General features: G+C 43.2%; 3 protein-coding genes across 15 annotated transcripts in view; 1 reads left to right on the forward strand and 2 right to left on the reverse strand.

Annotated features, from left to right (window-relative positions):
* Positions 1-19,979, forward strand: part of LOC6030964 (myocyte-specific enhancer factor 2) — a 132,348-nt gene that overhangs the window by 12,279 nt on the left and 100,090 nt on the right. The gene's annotated exons all lie outside the window — the stretch shown is intronic.
* LOC119768722 lies at positions 10,972-12,227 on the reverse strand. The gene has a single exon (XM_038259517.1). It carries the CDS (start codon positions 12,140-12,142, stop codon positions 11,015-11,017), a length of 1,128 nt encoding a protein of 375 aa, XP_038115445.1. The 5' UTR covers positions 12,143-12,227; the 3' UTR covers positions 10,972-11,014.
* Positions 14,654-19,966, reverse strand: LOC119769362. The gene is made up of 3 exons (XM_038261409.1): positions 18,502-19,966; positions 15,960-18,373; positions 14,654-15,889 (listed from the first exon to the last, which is right to left on the reverse strand). Exons 1-3 carry the CDS (start codon positions 19,964-19,966, stop codon positions 14,654-14,656), a joined length of 5,115 nt encoding a protein of 1,704 aa, XP_038117337.1.

Consider the following 19,979-nt stretch of genomic DNA (forward strand, 5'->3'; position numbering starts at 1 on the left):
TTCTTTGAGTGAGCACGGGCATTGTAACGTTGTTGAACTGGTTTGATCCAGCAAAGACCAGAAAAGGGTGGTGAGCATAATAGTTTTTATTGCTTTTTTACTACTGGGTAGAAAAAATAAAGTTTTTTTTTCTCAAAATTTGTTGGCTTTAGAGGTTGATTTTAGAGAGAGATTAATGGTGATTTCGTGTACTTCAGATTTTAAAATTATGACATTTCTTAAATTTCACCAACCCGTCAATAAATGCACCTATTCTGCATGTCTTCGCCACCATCCCTCTGCCGTTGACGGCTGTTGGCCTGTCCAGTCCAGAACTCATGTATACAATCACCACCAAGCACTCTAGCCCGGCGAGCACGTTGCCATCGGAATCAAATCGATGATGTCATATCGTCCCGTCGTGGCTTGATGCTGCTGCTGCTGCACTTGACTGCGGTCAGACACAAGTAACGAACGAACGAATGATGCTGTTATGGACTGGACCACCGCCAGCAGCCCAGCCGAGAGGGGGGAAGTCCACTATACCTCATCGATTGTCATCTCGTTCTACTTCTTCTTCAGCACGAAAGCGAAACTATCGAGCGTTGATGAGCGATTCGCGTGGACAGGTTCTCCGGGGGCATCGTGACGGTCTACACAAGAGAGCTGCCAGATCCAGTTCTAGTTCCACTATAGTGTGGTGTTCTGCGTGTAGAAAGATTCTTGTTTGGCGCCCGCTCAAGTGTTAAGGAACTTGCTTTTATCGCTTCAACTTTTGCTGGTGCTGCTGCTTGTAGCTGATACTAAGTTACAAGTCCTGAGTCTTGAGATTGTCGTGGTCAACGCGCGCTCCCGATTTGATGATTGTGTTGTTGTTACTTTCCCTCTTCCCCGCGCCAATGGTCGACGGTCGTCGTTCCATTCCAGCGGCAGTTCACATTCTGATGCCATAATTTGTTGTGTATATTTGCTATACTTGTTTTGATTATTATTTGAGTAGCACCACCGAGCGAAAACCAAGTTGGAACTAATACAGTGATAAGCGCGCGGACATGGCTCGCGACACGACTACAAATCATATTGTTGGCGCTTCGGAACAACTCCAGCAAGATGAAGAAGTACAAGAGAGCCTCAGCCACAATAACAATAATGATGATGATACTACAATCAGTTTAGATTCGCGACCGCAGTGCTAGACGGTGATGATCGTCTGGCAAATACAATTGTAAAAACTACATTAATAAAAAAAACTTCAGTTTGATGGAATCACCCAAATTCTTGTACAGTTCAGCCAGACTCGATTATCCGATGGTCTTGGAAAAAATTCACTTCGGATAATCGAATCACGAAAAAAAATGTTTTTTTGCGCTGTTTTATTTTTGATTGTTAAGCTTAAGTATGAGTATGACCCGAAAATTATTCTTAAGTGATTTGGGAGCGTTCTTTTATAGCGTAACGCAAAAGTGTGGATTTTTGAAACCACCGCTCGAAACAAACTTTCCATACAAATTGAAAAAATGTTTACACGGCCTTCGAACCCCCTCTCCCCCCGACGTAACGTAATGAAATAACGTTCCCTTCAGATTTTTTACATTTAAGAAAACGAAACTATTGGCACTACGCCCCCCGGGGCATGGCCTTCCTCTAACGTGGGATTTCTGCTCCAGCGCCTCTGACGAGACAGGAGAAACCGGGACCGACGTTTTACTTCACCATCCGATAGAAGCTCAGTGGATAAGGCGGGAATCGAACCCGCGTCTCATAGCATCATCGGGATCGGCAGCCGAAGCCGCTACCCCTGCGCCACGAGACCCACATTTAAGATGGCGGCCAAAATGACGATAATAAAATATTAAAAAAAGCATTTTGTAATTTAATTCAAATCAACCATTCAAATTTGACTAAAATGAGGTCACAGAACTCGAATTTGTTGTTAAAAGTAAGAAAATACAAAAAAAAAAAAAAACGCAGCATAGCCAAATAAATTTTAGCCAACTGGATTAGCTCAGAAGATATATTTTTGTGATCTAAAATGTATAAAAAAAAAATTCAAAAATTGTTACTTTGCGCAATCCGCTTTTTGTATGTTAAGAGTCAAATTTATAAAAGAAGCATTTTTAAAGTGTAATTTTATTTTTTATTTTTTTTTCTAAGAAGTTCTAATCAATACCTACAAATTTGCCGGAGACATCAATCAGAAAATCCGTTCTCAAGTTACAGATTTATGAATATTTAAATCGAATTTTTGTATGGACAGTTTCCAAAATTGTATGAAAACTTGTATGGAAGAACTAGTGATGCGAAATGTGTTTTTTGGTCTTGGCAAAAAAATTGCTGAACGGTCAAAAAATAGTTTTCAAAAACAAATAAAGATTTGTTACTTACAGAAAAGGGCCAATGTACTATTTTACATCTAAATTTAGATTTTTTATGCCATATGGATTTTTTTTATACATTCAGAATATATGGATTTTTTTGCTTAGGACTATTTAGAAAAAAAAAAATATCTTTTTTCTAATTATTTAATCACTAAGAGTTGATTTTCCAAAGTCCGAAGTTAAATATTGAAAAAAAAATTTAACATAAGAATAAAATTTCCTCCAATTATTTAAATATTTTTGAAAAATTCAAGGTGCATGTATTTCTGGGGAGTTGAGCCTGCGCAAAAAATTGTTGATCAGTGTAACCAGAGAGCAAAAAATAGCTTTGGTCAAAAAGAAACAATTATTGTGGACAAAACTTGTTAAATTGATGGTATATTAATGATAATACATTTTAAAACGTTCATTTATGCTTTATTTTTTCAAATAAATTCTTTTTAAACTGATTGGGTCACAGATTGGAAATAGACGTATAACTTCGAGAAAAAAACACTAAATTCATCAATTGAGTTTTAGGGGTTAAAAATTCGAAAAACTGGTCAAAAATGGTCAAAATCAAAACATTTTTAAAAAACTTTTTTGGTAATTTCTGATAACTCGTGAAGAATACATGCAAACCCCTTATGTCTATATATCAAAATTTTTGTTTTTGTTCGTTCTACAACTTTGTAGAGCATTTTTACACTCTAAAATGTAACCCTGCAAAGTTAGAAAAAACACGTAATTTTAAAATGAAAAATTTCGTTCTAAATGAAAAAATGACCCTTCTGGGTTATTTCAGATTCGAAAAGTACATTAAATTTCCCATAAAATGACATGTCTCACGATTTTTGACAGTTAAGTAACGGGAAATGGCAGCAATTTTAGAACTTTTTTTTTTAACTTTTTTTTGATGAAAAATACGTTTTTTTTCGGAATTATGAGTACGCCATCAAATCGGGCATCTAATTTTACACAAATGTCCCTTTGACACCAAATTCTATCTCTTCACGGTTGCGAGCTACAAATCACTGAAAAACGTGTCTTAGTAAAAAACAGAAAAATGAAAAGGGTCGTAGGTTTTGCATGACCAGCTCGTAAAATTTCTTGGATACTTAAAAATATAAAATAAAATATTTATTCAAAAAGGTTTCATGCGAAGTAGAGAATGCAGGACTAACCCAATCAAAGTTTACAAAAATATAATTCTGAAAAGCAAACTAAGTTCTAGTGTTGTAAAGTTCTAGCTTCAAGCTAATCCTTTAATTTGTATAAAATGGCTAAAACACTCGAAAATTTTAAAACTTACTTGACAATTATGTAAAGCAGCATTTTTATTAATTCACGTCTTTTATCGTCGTTTATGTTACTCCAATTAGTTTTTATCAAATGGACAGTAAAGCAAAAAAGTAAACACAAAAAAAACATCACCGAAACTTTACTGCAGTTGAACGCGACCTTAGTTGACGTTGAAAGGCTTCCCCTGCGCGAATGCCGCGTGTTTATGCACTTGTATTTTCACTAGCGCTTTTCAGTGTGAGTATTCTTGCGAGCGTGTGTTTTTTTGTTGTAAAATATATAGTTACGCATTCACCACGAGGAGCGCGCGCGAATCGATCGGAATTTGACGGATTTTGTTTTTCGAACGAGCGCGCGCGGACAGAAGAAGAAGAAGAACAAAACGCGCAAGGACATACTAGCCAAACGATTTAGTTTTGTGTGTGTGTGTTGGGTGTTTTGTGAACTTTTGCAAACAAACGGCGAAGACGAGCCGCGGGATATTGCATAATTGACAATTAGATTAGCTCGAACGCAGTTCTGTCAGCTGGTCGTGTGAGATAATACATCAATTCTTTACGGTTATGAGATAAGACTGTACAATTTTTATTTTGTGATTTTTCTAAATTGCATTTTTGATTTTTATGCTTGCTACGCACTAGAAAAAATCATGGTAATATAACACCGGGGAGCGTTGACAGATTTTTCACAGCAAAAATGAATTAACTTTAAAAATATGTAAATTCACGTCTTTGTTTGTGTGATTTTACATACTCCACATAGGTTCTGCTAAAATTACATCGAAGGTATGGATGTGCGACAAATGGTCGAAGGACATAGGGTCGAATGGACAAATAGTCGAATACCAATAGGTCGAATTAGTCATAAGGTCAAATAGACAAAACAGAGGCGACTCGTGCCCGAATGTAGTACCTGTTCAATGATATTTTTTTAAATTCTTTATTATAAAGTTTTTCAGCCGGAGGCTGGTTCAACTCTTTTGGATCATTTGACTTCGTGCTTGAAGTCGACCCGGTTACAATGTTGTTTTTAATAAATATTGTTCATAGATCGTAGTAAATTTATGAATCTTTATTTTAAAAAATGTCTTTGAAGCTTTTTTCTTTCCAAATGGCTTTTATTTTTACGTTTTATTATTTTTATACTATTAAAATTTTCTGTTTATGCAAATAATTGATTACACGTATGATTAAGACTTTTTATCCCGTTAAAATGTATTTTTTAGACTTAATCATTAGCGTGGTGAATGAAGAAAAATAGAGCAATCGCTCTGCCATCCTTATCAAAATTCAAGGGAAGTTATTGAATATTGCACAAAATTTCAAAACTATTCATCATGACGTTCAGAAAAAATACCACATCCTTCACAAAGGAAAACTGTTTGTTGGGCTTTTTTAGGCCCAACAAATATTGAGCTAACTTGGTTAAAAATTAAATTGACATTTTACTTTATACTTTTTAGAACCAGGTCGTATCGCTTATGTCCTCATGGTTTTGGAATTCAATTTCTGAATAAAAAGAAGGGCTTCTGATGTTAAAAACTAAACTATATTGACATGAATCCGAGATAATTAAAATATTTGTTAGCATCAGTGAAAAAAAAAGTTTTCAGGACAAATTCATGCTACAATATATGATAATAATATATTCAACTAGAGTGAACCGGACCAACAGTCTGAATAAACACAGTCGTTTTTGGAGCATTTAATGGCATCAACTCTTAAACTTTTTAGGACTGCATCCGCTTTAAATACAACCATCCTGAAAATAAAATAACGATCATGGTTGAATCTACTGTCATAGTTCTTCTCATGTGTCCCGAGTCTGGAAAAAAACACAGAACTTTTTTGTTTCAATTGTTTCAATTCAATTTATCAATCACACTATCTAAACTTAACATTACATCACTTTCCAGTAGAGCAAGAATCCACTAGTAACCAAGAAGATCGAAGAGGTTCAACGCGCGCAGTTGAACATTCCAGTTTTAAAACAAGCCATCACCAGTCTGCGCAAAACAGCCTGATGCCTAAAAGTGCGCCAAATATAGAGCAATATCTGTGGTGCTCTCGCGCTCTCTCATTTATTCATGCTCTCAACGTGCTGTCAACGCGCTGGCTTGTTTACCTTTTGCAAGCAGCTCCCAGCAGAGCTGAACGAGCTAAGTCAGCTGGGGCCAGGGGGTGGCATTTCGCTCTCTCCCAAAAATGCTGTCAGTTCACGCTCTCAGATTGAACCAGATTTACCAACACATCGATAATGCCGCTGCGTATGAATAGGAAGCTCTTTACATGTGTTGAATTTTTTCCGCATGGAGATTTTTTCCCCGACGTTCAGAGGGTCGGTGTGAACGCGACGAGCATTTGCGCGTGGCCCGCCAGGCTGACTCGCTTTAGTATTGGTGGGATGTAAAGAGAGGTAAAGAGGGGTGGCGGGCCAATGCTTTTTTGGTGCATGCAGCGCTGCTGAACATAGGGCGTCGATTTTGTTAACGTATATTCAAACAAAAATTGTAATTGTATGTTGCTGGTTGAAAAACACCGCGGTAATTAAATAAAAAAAAATTATCCGCTTGAAATCGGCTACCTGTTCAATGAACAGGTTGAACAGGTGGACGAGTCGCCTCTGAGACAAAATAACAACTTTTTGTGATTTTTTAACAAATAATACATCCATTGAAATAAGTGCAGAAATAGGTTGTTAGACGTCTTTAATTTTTTTAAAATCATTTTATCTTGCAAAAAAAAAAAAACACTTAAAAAATACTTTTTGTTCTTTCCACGTTTTGTCCATTCGACATTTTGTCATTCGATCTTTTGTCATACATTCGCGCTTGTTACAAAACAAAAAAGTTGCCATATTAGCACTTTGACATTCAATTACAGTTCATTAACAGCATTTTCAGCTAAAATCGAGCGATAAATAGCTTAACAAAAAGTGAGCAAGCAAGTTCCTATCAAAAGTCTTGCAAAATTAGTTGTTGAATAGTGAAAATCAGCAAATTGGATGGATTTAGGAGCGAGTGCCAAAACCTGCCAAACAAACGAGAATTTCCTCTGATAGACTTATTTCGCACCCTATTTTCTTTCGCTGGAATATTTTGATTGTAGCAGGAATACCTTCACACACAGTGAAAAAAAAAATGGTAGCTGTTAATTTTGAAGGTTGAATATTACTCCTTAAATGATGTAATTTTACCTTTATTTAGATTGAAAAAGCGACATTGCACAAGAAAAATGGTTAAATATCACATTTTTTCTGACATAAAAGATGTACACCACCCAAATGTAATTTAAAATAATTCTTTAGTCCTAATTCAGTAAAGTTAATTTCTGGAGTTTTTTTTTGAAAAGGTCCAATAACCCAAACTTCTAGTTTTTGCTTTTTGGGTGTTTTTGATACCGCCTTGAGTCAGGGGTATTAAAAACACCAAGAAAGCAAATACTGAAAATTTGGTTTATTGGACCTTTAAACAAAAAAAAAACTCCAGGTTTATTGCACTGACCAATTTTACAACAGTGTTCCCACTGTGTAACCAAAAAAAAAAAAACTAACTCCACTCCAATTTGTCTAATGATCAATGATTTGAGTAAACAATAATTTAAATTGTCCCGCTCCCAGCCTGCTACGACGATCGAGGTGCCGAATTCAGCGCCAATTGTCTCACAATTACATTGGCAGCGCTGCTCCTACATCTCTCACTCACTAATGCTAATTCCCGCGAAGCGCGATATCTCCTACTCAGTTCCGCGCGGGTGATAAAAACGTTGTTCACTTTTTTATTTTTTTAATGCTTTTTTGTGTGCTTTTTCAGCGTGGTGAATGTGTAAGATTGTGTGCTGCTTCGTTGGTTGTTTTCCATTTGCCCGCCACCGATCACACTCAAACACTCTCACCCAGCAGCAGCTTAGTGCTTCGCGTTGAGCTCGTGTCGGAGTAGGCGCGATGACGCCGACGACGACGACGTCCGCGGAGGAACCCATGATCTTGGCGATTGAGATGATCGCTGAGAGCCGCGTCCGCGTGTGTGGACAAAATGCGCACACACAAGAGAGAGAGAGAGAGAGAGCGATGACGGCACAGTGAAAAAATAAGTTGAGTGGTTCGAGTGGGATTCGAACCTGGCGAGTTTTTTATTGTTTGATTTTTTTTAGAGTGCCCTCCACCCCACACTACGCCGCGATGGCCAACTGGGATGTCTGATGCTCCCTGGGTGACCTGGGCTTGGAATCTTCTTGATCTTAGCAAGCGGCTTCTTCCTCGTTGTTTTTACCGTCGTTTACTTGGCGGATGATGATGATGATGATTCTGATGATGATGACGGTTTTTGCTGAATCATTGGCTCCTGGCGGTTCTGTTGTTGTTGTTGTTGTTGTTGTTGTTGTTTTGCAGATTCTACTACTACCGCTTCATCGGTTAGTACATAAGGCAATGTTTTGGCAGAAGATTGGCTTTCGAGCTCTTGATATGGTGGGTTGTGAGGAGGAGAAGTACGGGGATGTGTGTTGGTATAAGATCAATTTCAGATTAATTGAAGAAATCAAAACACATTTATCGAGATCTAAAAAAATATATTCAAGAGTTAGAGAAGTACACAGTAAACAAATAAAGTTTGGGTGGTTGAAAATTTTATGCATGAATAATACATGTTATTATTTTTTGAAGCATTTCGCAATAAATCCCTTTTTCTAAACAAATTCGTTTTTCGTTTTTGATCGATTGCAAAATTTCTTCAAATTGCACATCTGAAGATGCTTTAAAAGCTCTTAACTCAAACAATGAAAATTTAGTTTTTTTTAGTGAAAAAAAAATGCAAGTTAGCACTAGAAGCTGTGAATGCTGGTAGGGCCTATCATGCAACCTTTAGCAAACTAATTGTTATTGAACTAAAAAATAAACCGTATCTTGAGCACAAAGTTTCTGATCGATTTGGTGTCTTCGGCAATGTTGTTGGCAGGGATGGAATAATCGCAAAAAAATCTTTTTTGCAATTCCGTCGTGAAACTACTTACTTTTCCTGTCATTCTTGAACGACGAAATAGCCTACTTTTCTGTACCAAAAATAACAGAATCGAATAGCAACACTTTTTAAAATAAATGCTGAAAAGTTCTACAGTCAGCACTGAAATGGGTGCTGAAAAGTTGAACTTTTCAGCACTTGTTTCGAAAAGTAACCCTTTTCAACATTTTTTTGATTTAATCGATTTATTGACAAAATACATGAAAATTCGACTTAAAATTTCACTCAATGGGTGTTTTTCGAAATTGCAAAAAATGTTGTATGGAACTCGTTGCAAAACTTGATTTTTTCAGCACTCGTCGTATTTATCCAACTCGGTGAACCTCGTTGAATAAATGTACGACTCGTGCTGAAAAAATCCTCTTTTTGCAACTTGTTGCATAAACTACTATTTCGCTTGCGAACTTTCTTGACCCGCCAAAATGAGGCGAAACACGCAAACGAAAATCGCTTCCGATTTTTTCGAAAAAAAAATCAATCAGTTGAAGATTTTTTGTGATTTTCACTGTTAACACCACACCAACACAAATAATTTTATTTCGTTTTGTTTACATACACTGTTCATCTACGAAAAGTGACAAGCCATTTTTGACCTGCAAGTGTAGTAGTGAAATCGGTGTTCCGCTGAATAATTCAGATGATGATTTCTCGGTTTCATTTAAACCGATGTTTCGTGCGCGAGAGAGGAGAGCCATGTTCTCTTCCGATTTTTTTTTTCTAGACAAGCGTCAACATTTTTGTTTTGATGAAGATTCTTCCATCGCTGGTTGTAGGCATAAGAAAGTAGAATTCAGGAAAAAATAAGTACACTCCAGCGATGGAATGATCGCAAAAAAAATCATTTTCGCTTGCGAGCTTTCTTCACCCTCGAAAGAGAGAGAGGAGGCAAATCACGCAAAAGAAAATCGCTCCCGAACTTCTCCAAGAAAATCAATCTGCTGATGATTTTTTTGTGATTTTCCTTGTTTACACATGTTGCCCATCTACAAAATGTGACAGGACATTTTACGAAGTTTTTACGGGAGTTACACTTATAAGAGTAGTAGCGAAAAAGAGGTCCCGCTGAATAATCAAGATGATGGATTTTTGATATTCCTTTTACCGATCTTTCGTGCGCGAGAGAGGAGACCCATGCTCCCTTCGGATTTTTTCTCTTGGTGAACGTCCAATGATTTTCTTTTGATGATGATTATTCCATTGCTGGTGCACACTGAAAAATATTATAAAATCGAACTTCGTCAAGAGAAATCTAAAATTTCGCGGGGTGAAATGAAACACCCGAAGAAGAAACACCCTTTCTCATCTTCGGACACGCTATTAAAGTATCTAAAGTTCTTCGTTATGATGCTTATTATTTTAATATTAACACTGCACATAAAAGTGAAATACCCAGAAATCTTTTTTTTTTATTATTTAAAAATGAGTTTTTTTTTCACGCGAATTTATGCTTTTTTTGAAAAATATTAAAAGCAAAAATTGGACTAGTTATTGAAAAGAACTTAATTTTTTTTTGACAAAAAGCATCGCTTTTGAACTTTGTTTATGGTACTTTTGAAATGTTTTTGATTTTTTTTTAAATAATTGTTCGTACTTTTTGATTTTAAATTTAATTTTCTGTTAAAGATTGTGCAATTAATATTTTTCCAAGCTTTTGATTTAAAAAAAAAACTTCTGTAGTTACTTTAAAATATGCTTGTTTATGTTTTACTCATTGTGTTTTTTTCTTTCCTTTCCTTTCAGGTAAAACATATTCTTGGTCTATTGGATTGCTGGAATGAAGTCGAAGTACATCAATTCTTGAGTATGTTTCCCAAAAGGTTCTATGTGGCATGGATTTCCTTTATTGATAAGAACTTTTGAAAAAATACCCTAGATTTATTTTGGTAATTTTCAAACGACTCACTGAAAAAATGCCTATATTTCAGCTTTTCATTGCAGTGTAGATTGAAAAATATACTTCTTCAGATTTCCCCAACTTTTTCGGATACTTCATGAAAATTCTTAGTAAAAATCAGGGACAAAACATTGCAAAAATTGGAAACGATCTAAACCAAAACTCGTACATTCGATTGTTTAATTTAACACTTTTAATCAAATTCGGAAATTATTGGCTTTTTACAGATATTGATTTTTAGGTCCACAGAATGAGATTTTATGATATTTCATATTTCCATCACATTTCGTATCGTAGATTTGTTTTTAAATAAAGAAAAACTTTTGTCTTGTTTTTTTTAAAGGATATATTTTAAAATATTTATTTCAAAACATGTATTGTTAACAATTTCTTATTGTTTTTTTTCTTCAAAACATGCTCATTTCATATAATTATGTACAATTCATTCAGTACATCCCAAAAATTTCAAAATTCATTAAGCAACTCAAACGTCTCTCGAATATCTGCACACAGTTGAAACTGTGCCTCGTTGAGACTCTCCTCCTGGAACTTCTTCTCATCCCCGTCTTCCGGCTTCGCATCCTGCAGCGGAACATTCTCCTCGTTCTTGGCGTCCAGCAGCTGACCGCTGCTGCCGACCACCTCCATCGGACTGTCCAACGGTGCCAGCTCGCTGTGATCCACTGGTTCAAACTGTTTGTCCTCTTCCTCTTCTTCCTGGTAGTTGAATGTGTCCAGCGTGTTGACCACCGGTTTTGGGCTTTCCGGCTCTTCCGTCGCCACTTCGATGACTGCTTCCGGTTCTTCGTCCGAATTTTCCGGGTTGATCGCTTCGGGTGAATCGTCGTAAACCGGCCGGTAGTTGCCGAAAAAGCGCTTCAGGTCGTTCGGGTCGACGAAGCCGTAGTTTCCGGCGAGGACGCGCTTCTTGACGTAGTCGGGCACGCAATCGGTCGGTTCGTCGCAGTACGTTGCCGGCACCTCGATAACCGGAACCATGCCGTGCTCTTCGATGTTGAGACTTCCGTACGCCTCCTGAATGGACAGCTGCAGCGATTTCATCTCCATCAGCAGGTTGAACTTTTCGTGGGCAAAGCTGCTCGAGGACAGCTGGGATTGCGCACCGGGTGGTCCTTCCGTCTCATTTGGCACTTGCTTTTGGTTGTCGAGGATCCGCGGCTGGTGCACGGAGCAGTTTCCGTTCTTCTGGTTGACCACCTCGCGCAGTTGGCGACTCCGCAGCAGCTGCTCAAAGTAGGCTCTGTTTTCGCTGGTAAACGCGTCGTTCCAGTACTGCAGCACGTGCTTGTCGTCGTCCGCGGCGGTTACTTCGCCGTCCTCCATCACCGGCCGGAATCCGTAAAAGTCCATCAGCCAGAAGAACGTGGACAGCTTCGCGAACCGAAATACCGATCCGGCCGTCCCGAGGTACCGCTCGAGCGCGTCACGGTCCACCACGACCACGGATTTGGTTTCGTTCCAGCGGAGGAAGTCGTTTCCGTTTGCGTTCACCAGGATCCAGATCTTGAGCGGGAAGCGCAGGTTGCGGTACTTTTCGAACGATTCCGTCACGGATTGCAGGCTGTACTCCATGGTGGACCGGGGGATGGATGGAGGTTGTTGCTTGGCTGGCGTCACTTTGCAATATGGCGGTCGCGGGTCGCGAAGACGCGCGCTGTCCACCGCGTGGCCGAACGCGTTGCCATGGTAACGCGCGAAAAAGCCGCGGGTTGCTGCGTGCGTGGGCTTCGAATGCGCGAGGGTTTCGTGGATTACTATGGGATGGACACATATTACGTTTAAAAATACTTATTATTAATTAAATTAAGTTTTCTTGTTTATTCACTTGATTGCAATTGTTTTTTAAGGATTAAGGACATAATATTAAAATTATTATAAATGAATCTGTGAATATCAAAATTGAAAGTATGAGCAAGACATTATTACATCATTAGCTACAACCAATAAAAGATAATTTCTCAAGCTCAACTGGACCAATTCCATTCCTTTCCAAATCGCTGTCACATTTTTGGGTGGTGCAGCAAGACGACCACCCTTGAAGCGAAGTGAAACAGAGAGAGAGAGAGAGTGTCCAAAAAAAAGGGGGTCGCACTGACTCCCACGAAAATTTTCAGCAACTGTTGCCTCACCCGCGTTGACCAAAGCAGGCTGCGTCACACTTACTTCGCACACACACTCACACACACACTCGCAAGTGACTTTCCACGTGGTGGAAAATGAAGGTGTGGGTGATGGTGGTGCGGCGACGAATGGCTCACTTGGATTGGGTTGAGTGGAAATTGAAAGCGTAAGGAAAATGAATGAAAAAAAAACCAACCTGAAGAAGAATTTAATTGCTCGTGAAATTTGAGATCGACTGAGCTGGGGTGTGCGTGTGTGCACGTAAGTGCCAAAAAGGGGCCTACTGCGATGAGTTCAGAGGGCATCAATTTGTCGAACGTGCTGGGGGTGGGTGGGAGAGGAGAGATCCAATTCAGGTTCGCAACGATCCAAACCTCCAGTTTGAAAGGGTCTTTGAGGGCAAGATTTTTGAAGAAGCGGTACCTTAAAGTGCCAAACCACATAACATTTCAACCGAATTAGTCGGTGCAATTAAAAAGAGTAGAGTCGGAAAAAAGTGGCACGAAATAATGGCAAATTTCGGTGAAATATTGATGGGTTTCAGTAATTTTACAAATGGGCTGGAAGAGGGGGGATAGAACCTACCTTCGTGCTGGGCACGAGTGGCCAGCAGTTAGCACCCTCCACCTTTTTGCATGTCGGTCACGAATTAGTCACCTGATAATAGGCAAGCCGATTAGCACCTTCTGGAGTGAATGGATTTGCTGTTAGCTTGCAGGAGGCAATAATTATTAGAAACTGATCGAGTTATCAATTGTGTTTACTAATCCAGTATGGTGACCGGTTTTGGGAATTAGAGCTGAGGTTGTTTTTGTTGTTGCGAGTGTGTTTGGTGAGTTATATCTTCAACAATAAAAAAAAGTCATATTTGAATAGATTTTATAGCAGAAAAAATCATCAGAAAATGATAAGTTTTCATCAGTTTCTGGTGAATATTCATCAGGTTCACATTTTTACAGATTTTTTAAGGAAATTTTATTCAAAAAAGAGGTATTATTCAACATTCAAAATTTTCAACATTCCAAAATTCAACTTTTTTCCGACTATCCGAAGCCTTCCCAAGTAACATTTTTAAACCAACTAGCCAGCACCTAGTTTTATTGAGGTTTTATGGTAGCATCTTGATTGCTTGATAGTTTTATTTGAGCATTCACCGCAACCAAAAAAGCAAGAGCTAATTACAGTCCAGACTCGTTTATCCGAAGCCTGACTTCGGATAATCGAATCACGAACAAAAAAATTGTTTTCGTATTTTTTAGTTTTCTTGTTTTTAACACAATATTTGAGTTCTACGACCTCATTTTAGACAAATTTGAGTAGTTGATTGCCTATTAAAAAATAAAATGCATTTTTTCATTATTGCATTACCGCCATTTTGACCGCCATCTTGGATTTAAAAATTATAAATCATTTTAGCGTAGTTTAGGGGTCATACCTAAGCTCGACAAACATAAATAAGACAACAAAAAAAAAAAATGTTTTTTTCGTGATTCTATTATCCGAAGTGATTTTTTTCCGATTATTCCTTCGGATTATCGAGTCTAGACTGTAATAGGTTCTAACAAGGTTTTATGCCTCCGACATAAAACCTGATGAAAATAAAAGCCGACTGGCTTTCAATGAGGTTTTATGAAAGTTGTTCTCAAAAAACTTCGCGATTTTCTAGTGGACTGTATTTTTCACATCAAATTTCGGCAGAGAAGAAAAAACGCGCGTCCTTTCTGTGCGAGCGACAAGTAAAAACTTAAGGTAGCTTTATTTCAAGATGATAATGTAGAGGTGGGAACAAAATAGAAAAAAGATTTATACGCTAAATTGAAAACACTAATTTTACGGCAAACATCCTCCCCACGTTGAAATGCACGTCCGCATTTCAATCCTCCTCGGTCGGCTCCTGGTCCAGCGGAAGCAGGCAAATCTCCGTCACGCCTCGCTTGCACTCGCCCTTCGCCGTTCGTAGTGTCACCACCCTGGTGACGTCGTCTTTCCGGGATGCAGCGCGATGATTCGACCAAGTTGCCACTGCATCGGCGGAGCGTTCGGGTCGCTGATCAGCACCAAAGCGCCCGGCTGGATCTTGGTGTTTTTGAACCACTTTTGGCGGTTCTGCAGCTCCGGCAAATACTCCGCAATCCACCGCTTCCAGAACTGCTGCTGCATTGCCTGCACGTGTTGCCAGCGGGACAGCGCCGACTGCTTCAGGTGGAGATAGGACGGCTCGGGAACCGCGCGCATCTCTCGCCCGATCAAAAAGTGTGCTGGAGTCACTGCGGTCAAATCGTTCGGGTCGTCCGAGCACGGCGTCAAGGGCCGCGAATTCAGCACGGCTTCAATTTGCACCAGCACGGTAGTCAGCTCTTCGAAGGTGAGTTTCTGGTTGCCTACTACTCGTTTTAGATGATGCTTGACCGATTTCACCCCAGCTTCCCAGATCCCACCGAAGTGCGGGCTGCGCGGCGGGATGAAGCTCCAGGTGATTCCGTGGCTGCTGCAGAACTCCTCCACCCTTTCGATGTGCTGCTCCTCGGCGAACAACTTGGCCAGTCGCTCGAGCTCGGTCTCCGACCCAACGAAGTTGGTTGCGTTGTCGGAGTGCATCTTGTTCACCAGGCCTCGACGTCCAGTGAACCGCCGCAAGGCGGCGAGGAAGGCATCCGTCGTGAGACTTGAGACCAGCTCCAGGTGTATAGCTCGCGTGCTCATACACACGAAGAGGGACACGTACCCCTTCGTCATCATCGGCCTTCGTGCTGCGGTCAGCGACTTGATCAGAAACGGTCCTGCGAAATCGACACCGGTGTGGAAGAACGCAGGGGCCGGTTGTACTCGGTAGGACGGGAGGTCTCCCATCAGCTGGGCCGTCTTCATTGGATTAACTCGGAAGCACGTCACGCACCCTCGAATCACCTTCCGGATAGTCGTCTTGACGTTCATCGGCCAAAAGCGTTGGCGTATCAGCGCAAGCAGGCCCTTCTGGCCCACGTGGAGGTTCTTCACGTGCTCGTAGCGGATAAACGATTCCGTGACAGGGTGCTTGGCAGGCATCAGGATCTGGTGCCGGCTGTCGTACGGCACGAAAGCTTGTTTGATTCGACCGCCAACTCTCAGAAGGCCGTCGTCAGGATCGATGAACGGGTTCAGTCCTCGCAAACGGTGCGAGTGGTTCTCCTTCAACGCCAGCAGCTCGGTGTGGAACGCCTCTCGTTGCACCAAGCGCAAGATTAGCTTCTGCGCCGCCGCGCTCCTCGCTCGTCGGCAGGCCCTTTACCACAACCTTCCTTCTTGAGATGATGTAGTTCGCAAACCGCACCACAATGCTCATGCTGCGCAGCAGTCGACGGAAATCCCCGAGCTTGTCAAAGATCCGCAATCGTTCAATCGGCGCCGCTAGCGCCAGACACTTCGTGGATCGCAATCCTGGAAGTTCTGCGCCGTCGAGAAGAGGGGGCTGCACTATCTCGATAGTGCGACTGTTCATCGACACCGGCCCGTCCTTCCAAATCTCCCGCTTGATCAGGTTCTGGGGCATCACGCCTCTCGAAATCAGGTCGGCAGGATTGTCATCCGTCGGAATGTATCCCCACCGGTACTTGCTGGTCAGCTGCTGGATTTTCCTCACTCTGTTGGCCATAAACAGTTCCAGGTCGTCGGGCTTCTTCGCGATCCAGCTCAGCACCACTTGCGAGTCGCACCAAAAGTTCACCGAATCGAAGCAAACATCGACGGCGTTTACCAGCTTGTCAACCAGTTCAGCGAGAAGCAGCGCACCCTCAAGTTCGCCCTTTGGAGTGCTGATTTCTTTCGGGACGTTCTTGACCTTCTTCGGGAGGAGCTTTGACTTGCTGCAAATCAGCCGCATCGTGATATCGCCATCCGGGTAAATGTTGCGTGCGTACACGCTCGCGCCGTACGCATCGTCCGACGCATCGGAATAACCGTGGAGTTCCACGCGTTCTGCTCTTTCGTCGTAGACCCACCGGGAGACCCGAAAGTCGTTCAGTGCAGGCAGCTGCTCCCGGAATCGACGCCACTCGTTGGCCACACTATCCGGAACCGGGTCAAGCCAGCCGATGTTCTTCAACGTGCCGACCTTCCGCAAGATCAGCTTCGCAGTTGTCACCACCGGACCAGCCAGGCCAAGTGGATCAAAGAATTTGGCAATTTCGCTGAGCACCTTCTGCCGCGTCAGCGGCTTCGTCTCCTCCTCGGGGGGCAGCACGGTGAAGGTGAACCAGTCCTGCGACGCGTTCCATGCCACACCCAGCGTCTTCACGACCGACTTGGCAGCCGCGTCCTTCAAGTCGAACGTTGTTCCCCAGAGGATCTCCGGGACTTCCTCGAGAATCGCTGGATCGTTTGCGCACCATTTGTGCGCGTCGAATCCGCCGGTGTTCAGCAGCTTGCGCAAGTCTCGACTCAGCAATCGGGCTGCTTCCACACTCTGCGCTCCGCAGAGTCCGTCGTCCACGTAGAACGATTTCTTCAATGCCGCCGAGGCCAACGGGAACTCCTTCTCGCCATCCTCCGCAATCTGGTTCAACGCCATCGTCGCGTGGAACGGAGATGACCCCAGGCCGTAAGTCACCGTCTTGAGTTCGAACACCTTTAACAGCTGCGATCGGTCGTCACGCCAAAGTATGCGCTGGTACGGCGTGTCATCGGGGTGCAGCTCAATCTGACGGAACATCTTCGGGATGTCCGTGGTGAAGACGTAACGGTAGCAGCGGAAGTTCAGCAGGATCGACAGCAGGTCGTTTTGTACCGTAGGGCCAACCTTCAGCGCGTCGTTTATGGACACTCCAGTCGACGTTTTCGCAGAGCCGTCAAACACGACTCTCAACTTCGTTGTTGTACTGCTGGGCCGCAAGACGCAGTGATGCGGCAGGTAGTACGCGGATCCAGGTGGTTCGGACGGTGCGACATCGACTTCCTTCATGTGTCCAAGCTGCTCGTACTCGTGAATAAACTTGGCGTACTCTTGTTTCAGGTCGGGTTGCTGATCAAGCCGCCGCTCGAGGTTCAGGAACCGACGGATCGCCATCTCTCGTGACACGCCCAGGTCCCTCTTGCGCTCGTTGAACGGGAGACGAACAACAATCCTCCCGTCTGGCTTCCGACTGTACGTGCTCCGGAAGTGCTCGAGACACTCTTCAGCTGTCGACGTCACCGGTCGCCGCAGATCTTCAACTCCTTCGATCTCCCAAAACCGGTTCAGCAGCTTGTTCAGCTCTTCGTCTTCGTTCACGGTGCAGAACGTACGTGCGATCACTGGTGTTCCTTCAGACATCACGCCACCGACCACCCAGCCCAGTTCCGTGTCTCTGAGCGATGGGAGGTTCGCCGCCAGCGTGATTCGTTTAGCCTTCACAAGATCCCAGAATATGCCTGCTCCGAGCAGCATGTCAACCCGGCCTCGCTGGTTGAAGTTGGGATCCGCAAGTTCAACATCTGGTGGCAGGTTCCACCCAGCGATGTCGATCGTCTTCACCGGCACGTCGCCAGTGATCTTCGGCGCCACCAGGAGCTCGAGGTCGGCAGCAAAGTTGCCAACGCGGGACTTGACCTTCGCGCGCACCAGGTGACTGATTCTGGTCGTTCCCCCGTTCAATCCGCTGACTCGGTAATCAGCCCGTTCCTTTTGCTCGCCAACAGGTTGGCGAAGCGCTCGGTCACGAAATGGTTCTGTGAACACGAGTCAATCAGCGCCCTACACAGGTAGGGCACGCTGCCGGCGCCGTAAACCAGCACTACAGCCGTCGAGAGTAGAGTCTGCTTCCTTGGAGCTTCGGATGTGGTGCAGAGTGTCAGACCTTGGCCAGCCTGGGACGATCCCGCCGTGGCCGGTGGAACGGATTGAGTGCGGCCTTCTGCGCTGACCGTTGACACCGTGTTTGCAGCCGGTTCTTGCTTCTTTGGCCCATCGGTGTGAAGCAGGGTATGGTGCCGCTTGCTGCACTTCTGGCACGAGTTCGTCGACGTGCACCCATCGGTGCGGTGCCCCTTCCTCAGACAATTAAAGCACAGGCCATGCTTCCGCAAGTGGCTGTACCTCTCGTTCACACTTTTCTGCTTGAACTGTTCACACTTTAACACTTCATGGTCCTGGTTGCACACTGAACACTTCCCTTCGCTGGCCACCACCAGGGTCTTCGTTTTTGTTACCGACCGTTGCGGTTTCACTTTTTCACTTTCACTGTTCTGCTCCAGCTTATCCGCGATTCTGCGCTTCTCCTTCAAGAACACGATCGTGGCCTCGTAGGTCGGCAACTCTCCCGCCTTCTGGTTTGCTTCCCATGCTCTGCGCATGTCCTTGTCCATTCTCGAGACCAGCAGGCTAACTACCATCTGCTCCCCTAGTCCGTTGGCTGGAAGGTTCAACTTCTTGAGAGCTTCGATGTTCTTCACGCAGACGTCAATCACTTTTCGAAGCTCGGCGGTGTTGTCGCGGGTGATCTTTGGCATGGCGAAGATGTTCTCAATGTGCCGTTCGATGATCGCCCGTCTGTCCTCATACAACTCCTCAAGAAGAGCCCACGCCGCGTCGTAGTCATTGTTATTGACCATCTCCTGGTCAATCACGCCGGCTGCCCTTCCAATCAGTGCGTCCCGGAGGTGGTACAGTTTGATTGATGGTGCCTCGTTTGTGTATCGTGCCATTATGTTCTGGAACATAGACTTAAACGAGTACCATGTCTCAAACGTGCCGTCGAACTTCGGGAGTGGTACACTCAACGGCGGAAGAACCTGCTGCACACCGACGTTGGTAGGAGCTGCCGGAACTAGAGCAGCGACCCCAGGTTTCTCGAGTCTCTCGAGGTATTCGTTGAGATCGATGCACACCTTGTCGTACAACGTCTCAAAGTTCAGCTCGCTTCTTTCGTGTAGCGTTCGTTGGTCTGCGTTCAGAGGCATCGCGTGGATTTGACCCTGGTACTCACCAAACTTCGAGAAGCAGTCTCTCGCGTTGCTTAATTGCTGCTTCAAGAAGTGTCCGTTGCGCAAGTTCGGGTTCGGCGCAGCCACGCTGGTCTTGAGCGCCGTCTGCAACCGCTTCAGCTTGCTCTCCATCGCCTCCCGCTGTCGAACAAGTGCGTTGAGTTGCTCCTCCATTTCTCGAATTTTCTGCTTCCGACGCTGCTCTTCCAGTTGCTTCTTTACCGGGGTCACTTCTTTTTCCGTGTCGTCACCGCTTTCGTGTTCTTCCACTTCTGGATTCTTCTTGGGCGTGTTCTTCTTCTTCCTTTTCCCGCTTTTAGGAGTACGCGGCAGAGTCATGCTTTTCCATGCT

This window comes from Culex quinquefasciatus, chromosome 3 (assembly GCF_015732765.1).
Source record: "Culex quinquefasciatus strain JHB chromosome 3, VPISU_Cqui_1.0_pri_paternal, whole genome shotgun sequence".
In the NCBI taxonomy this organism is placed as follows: domain Eukaryota; kingdom Metazoa; phylum Arthropoda; class Insecta; order Diptera; family Culicidae; genus Culex; species Culex quinquefasciatus.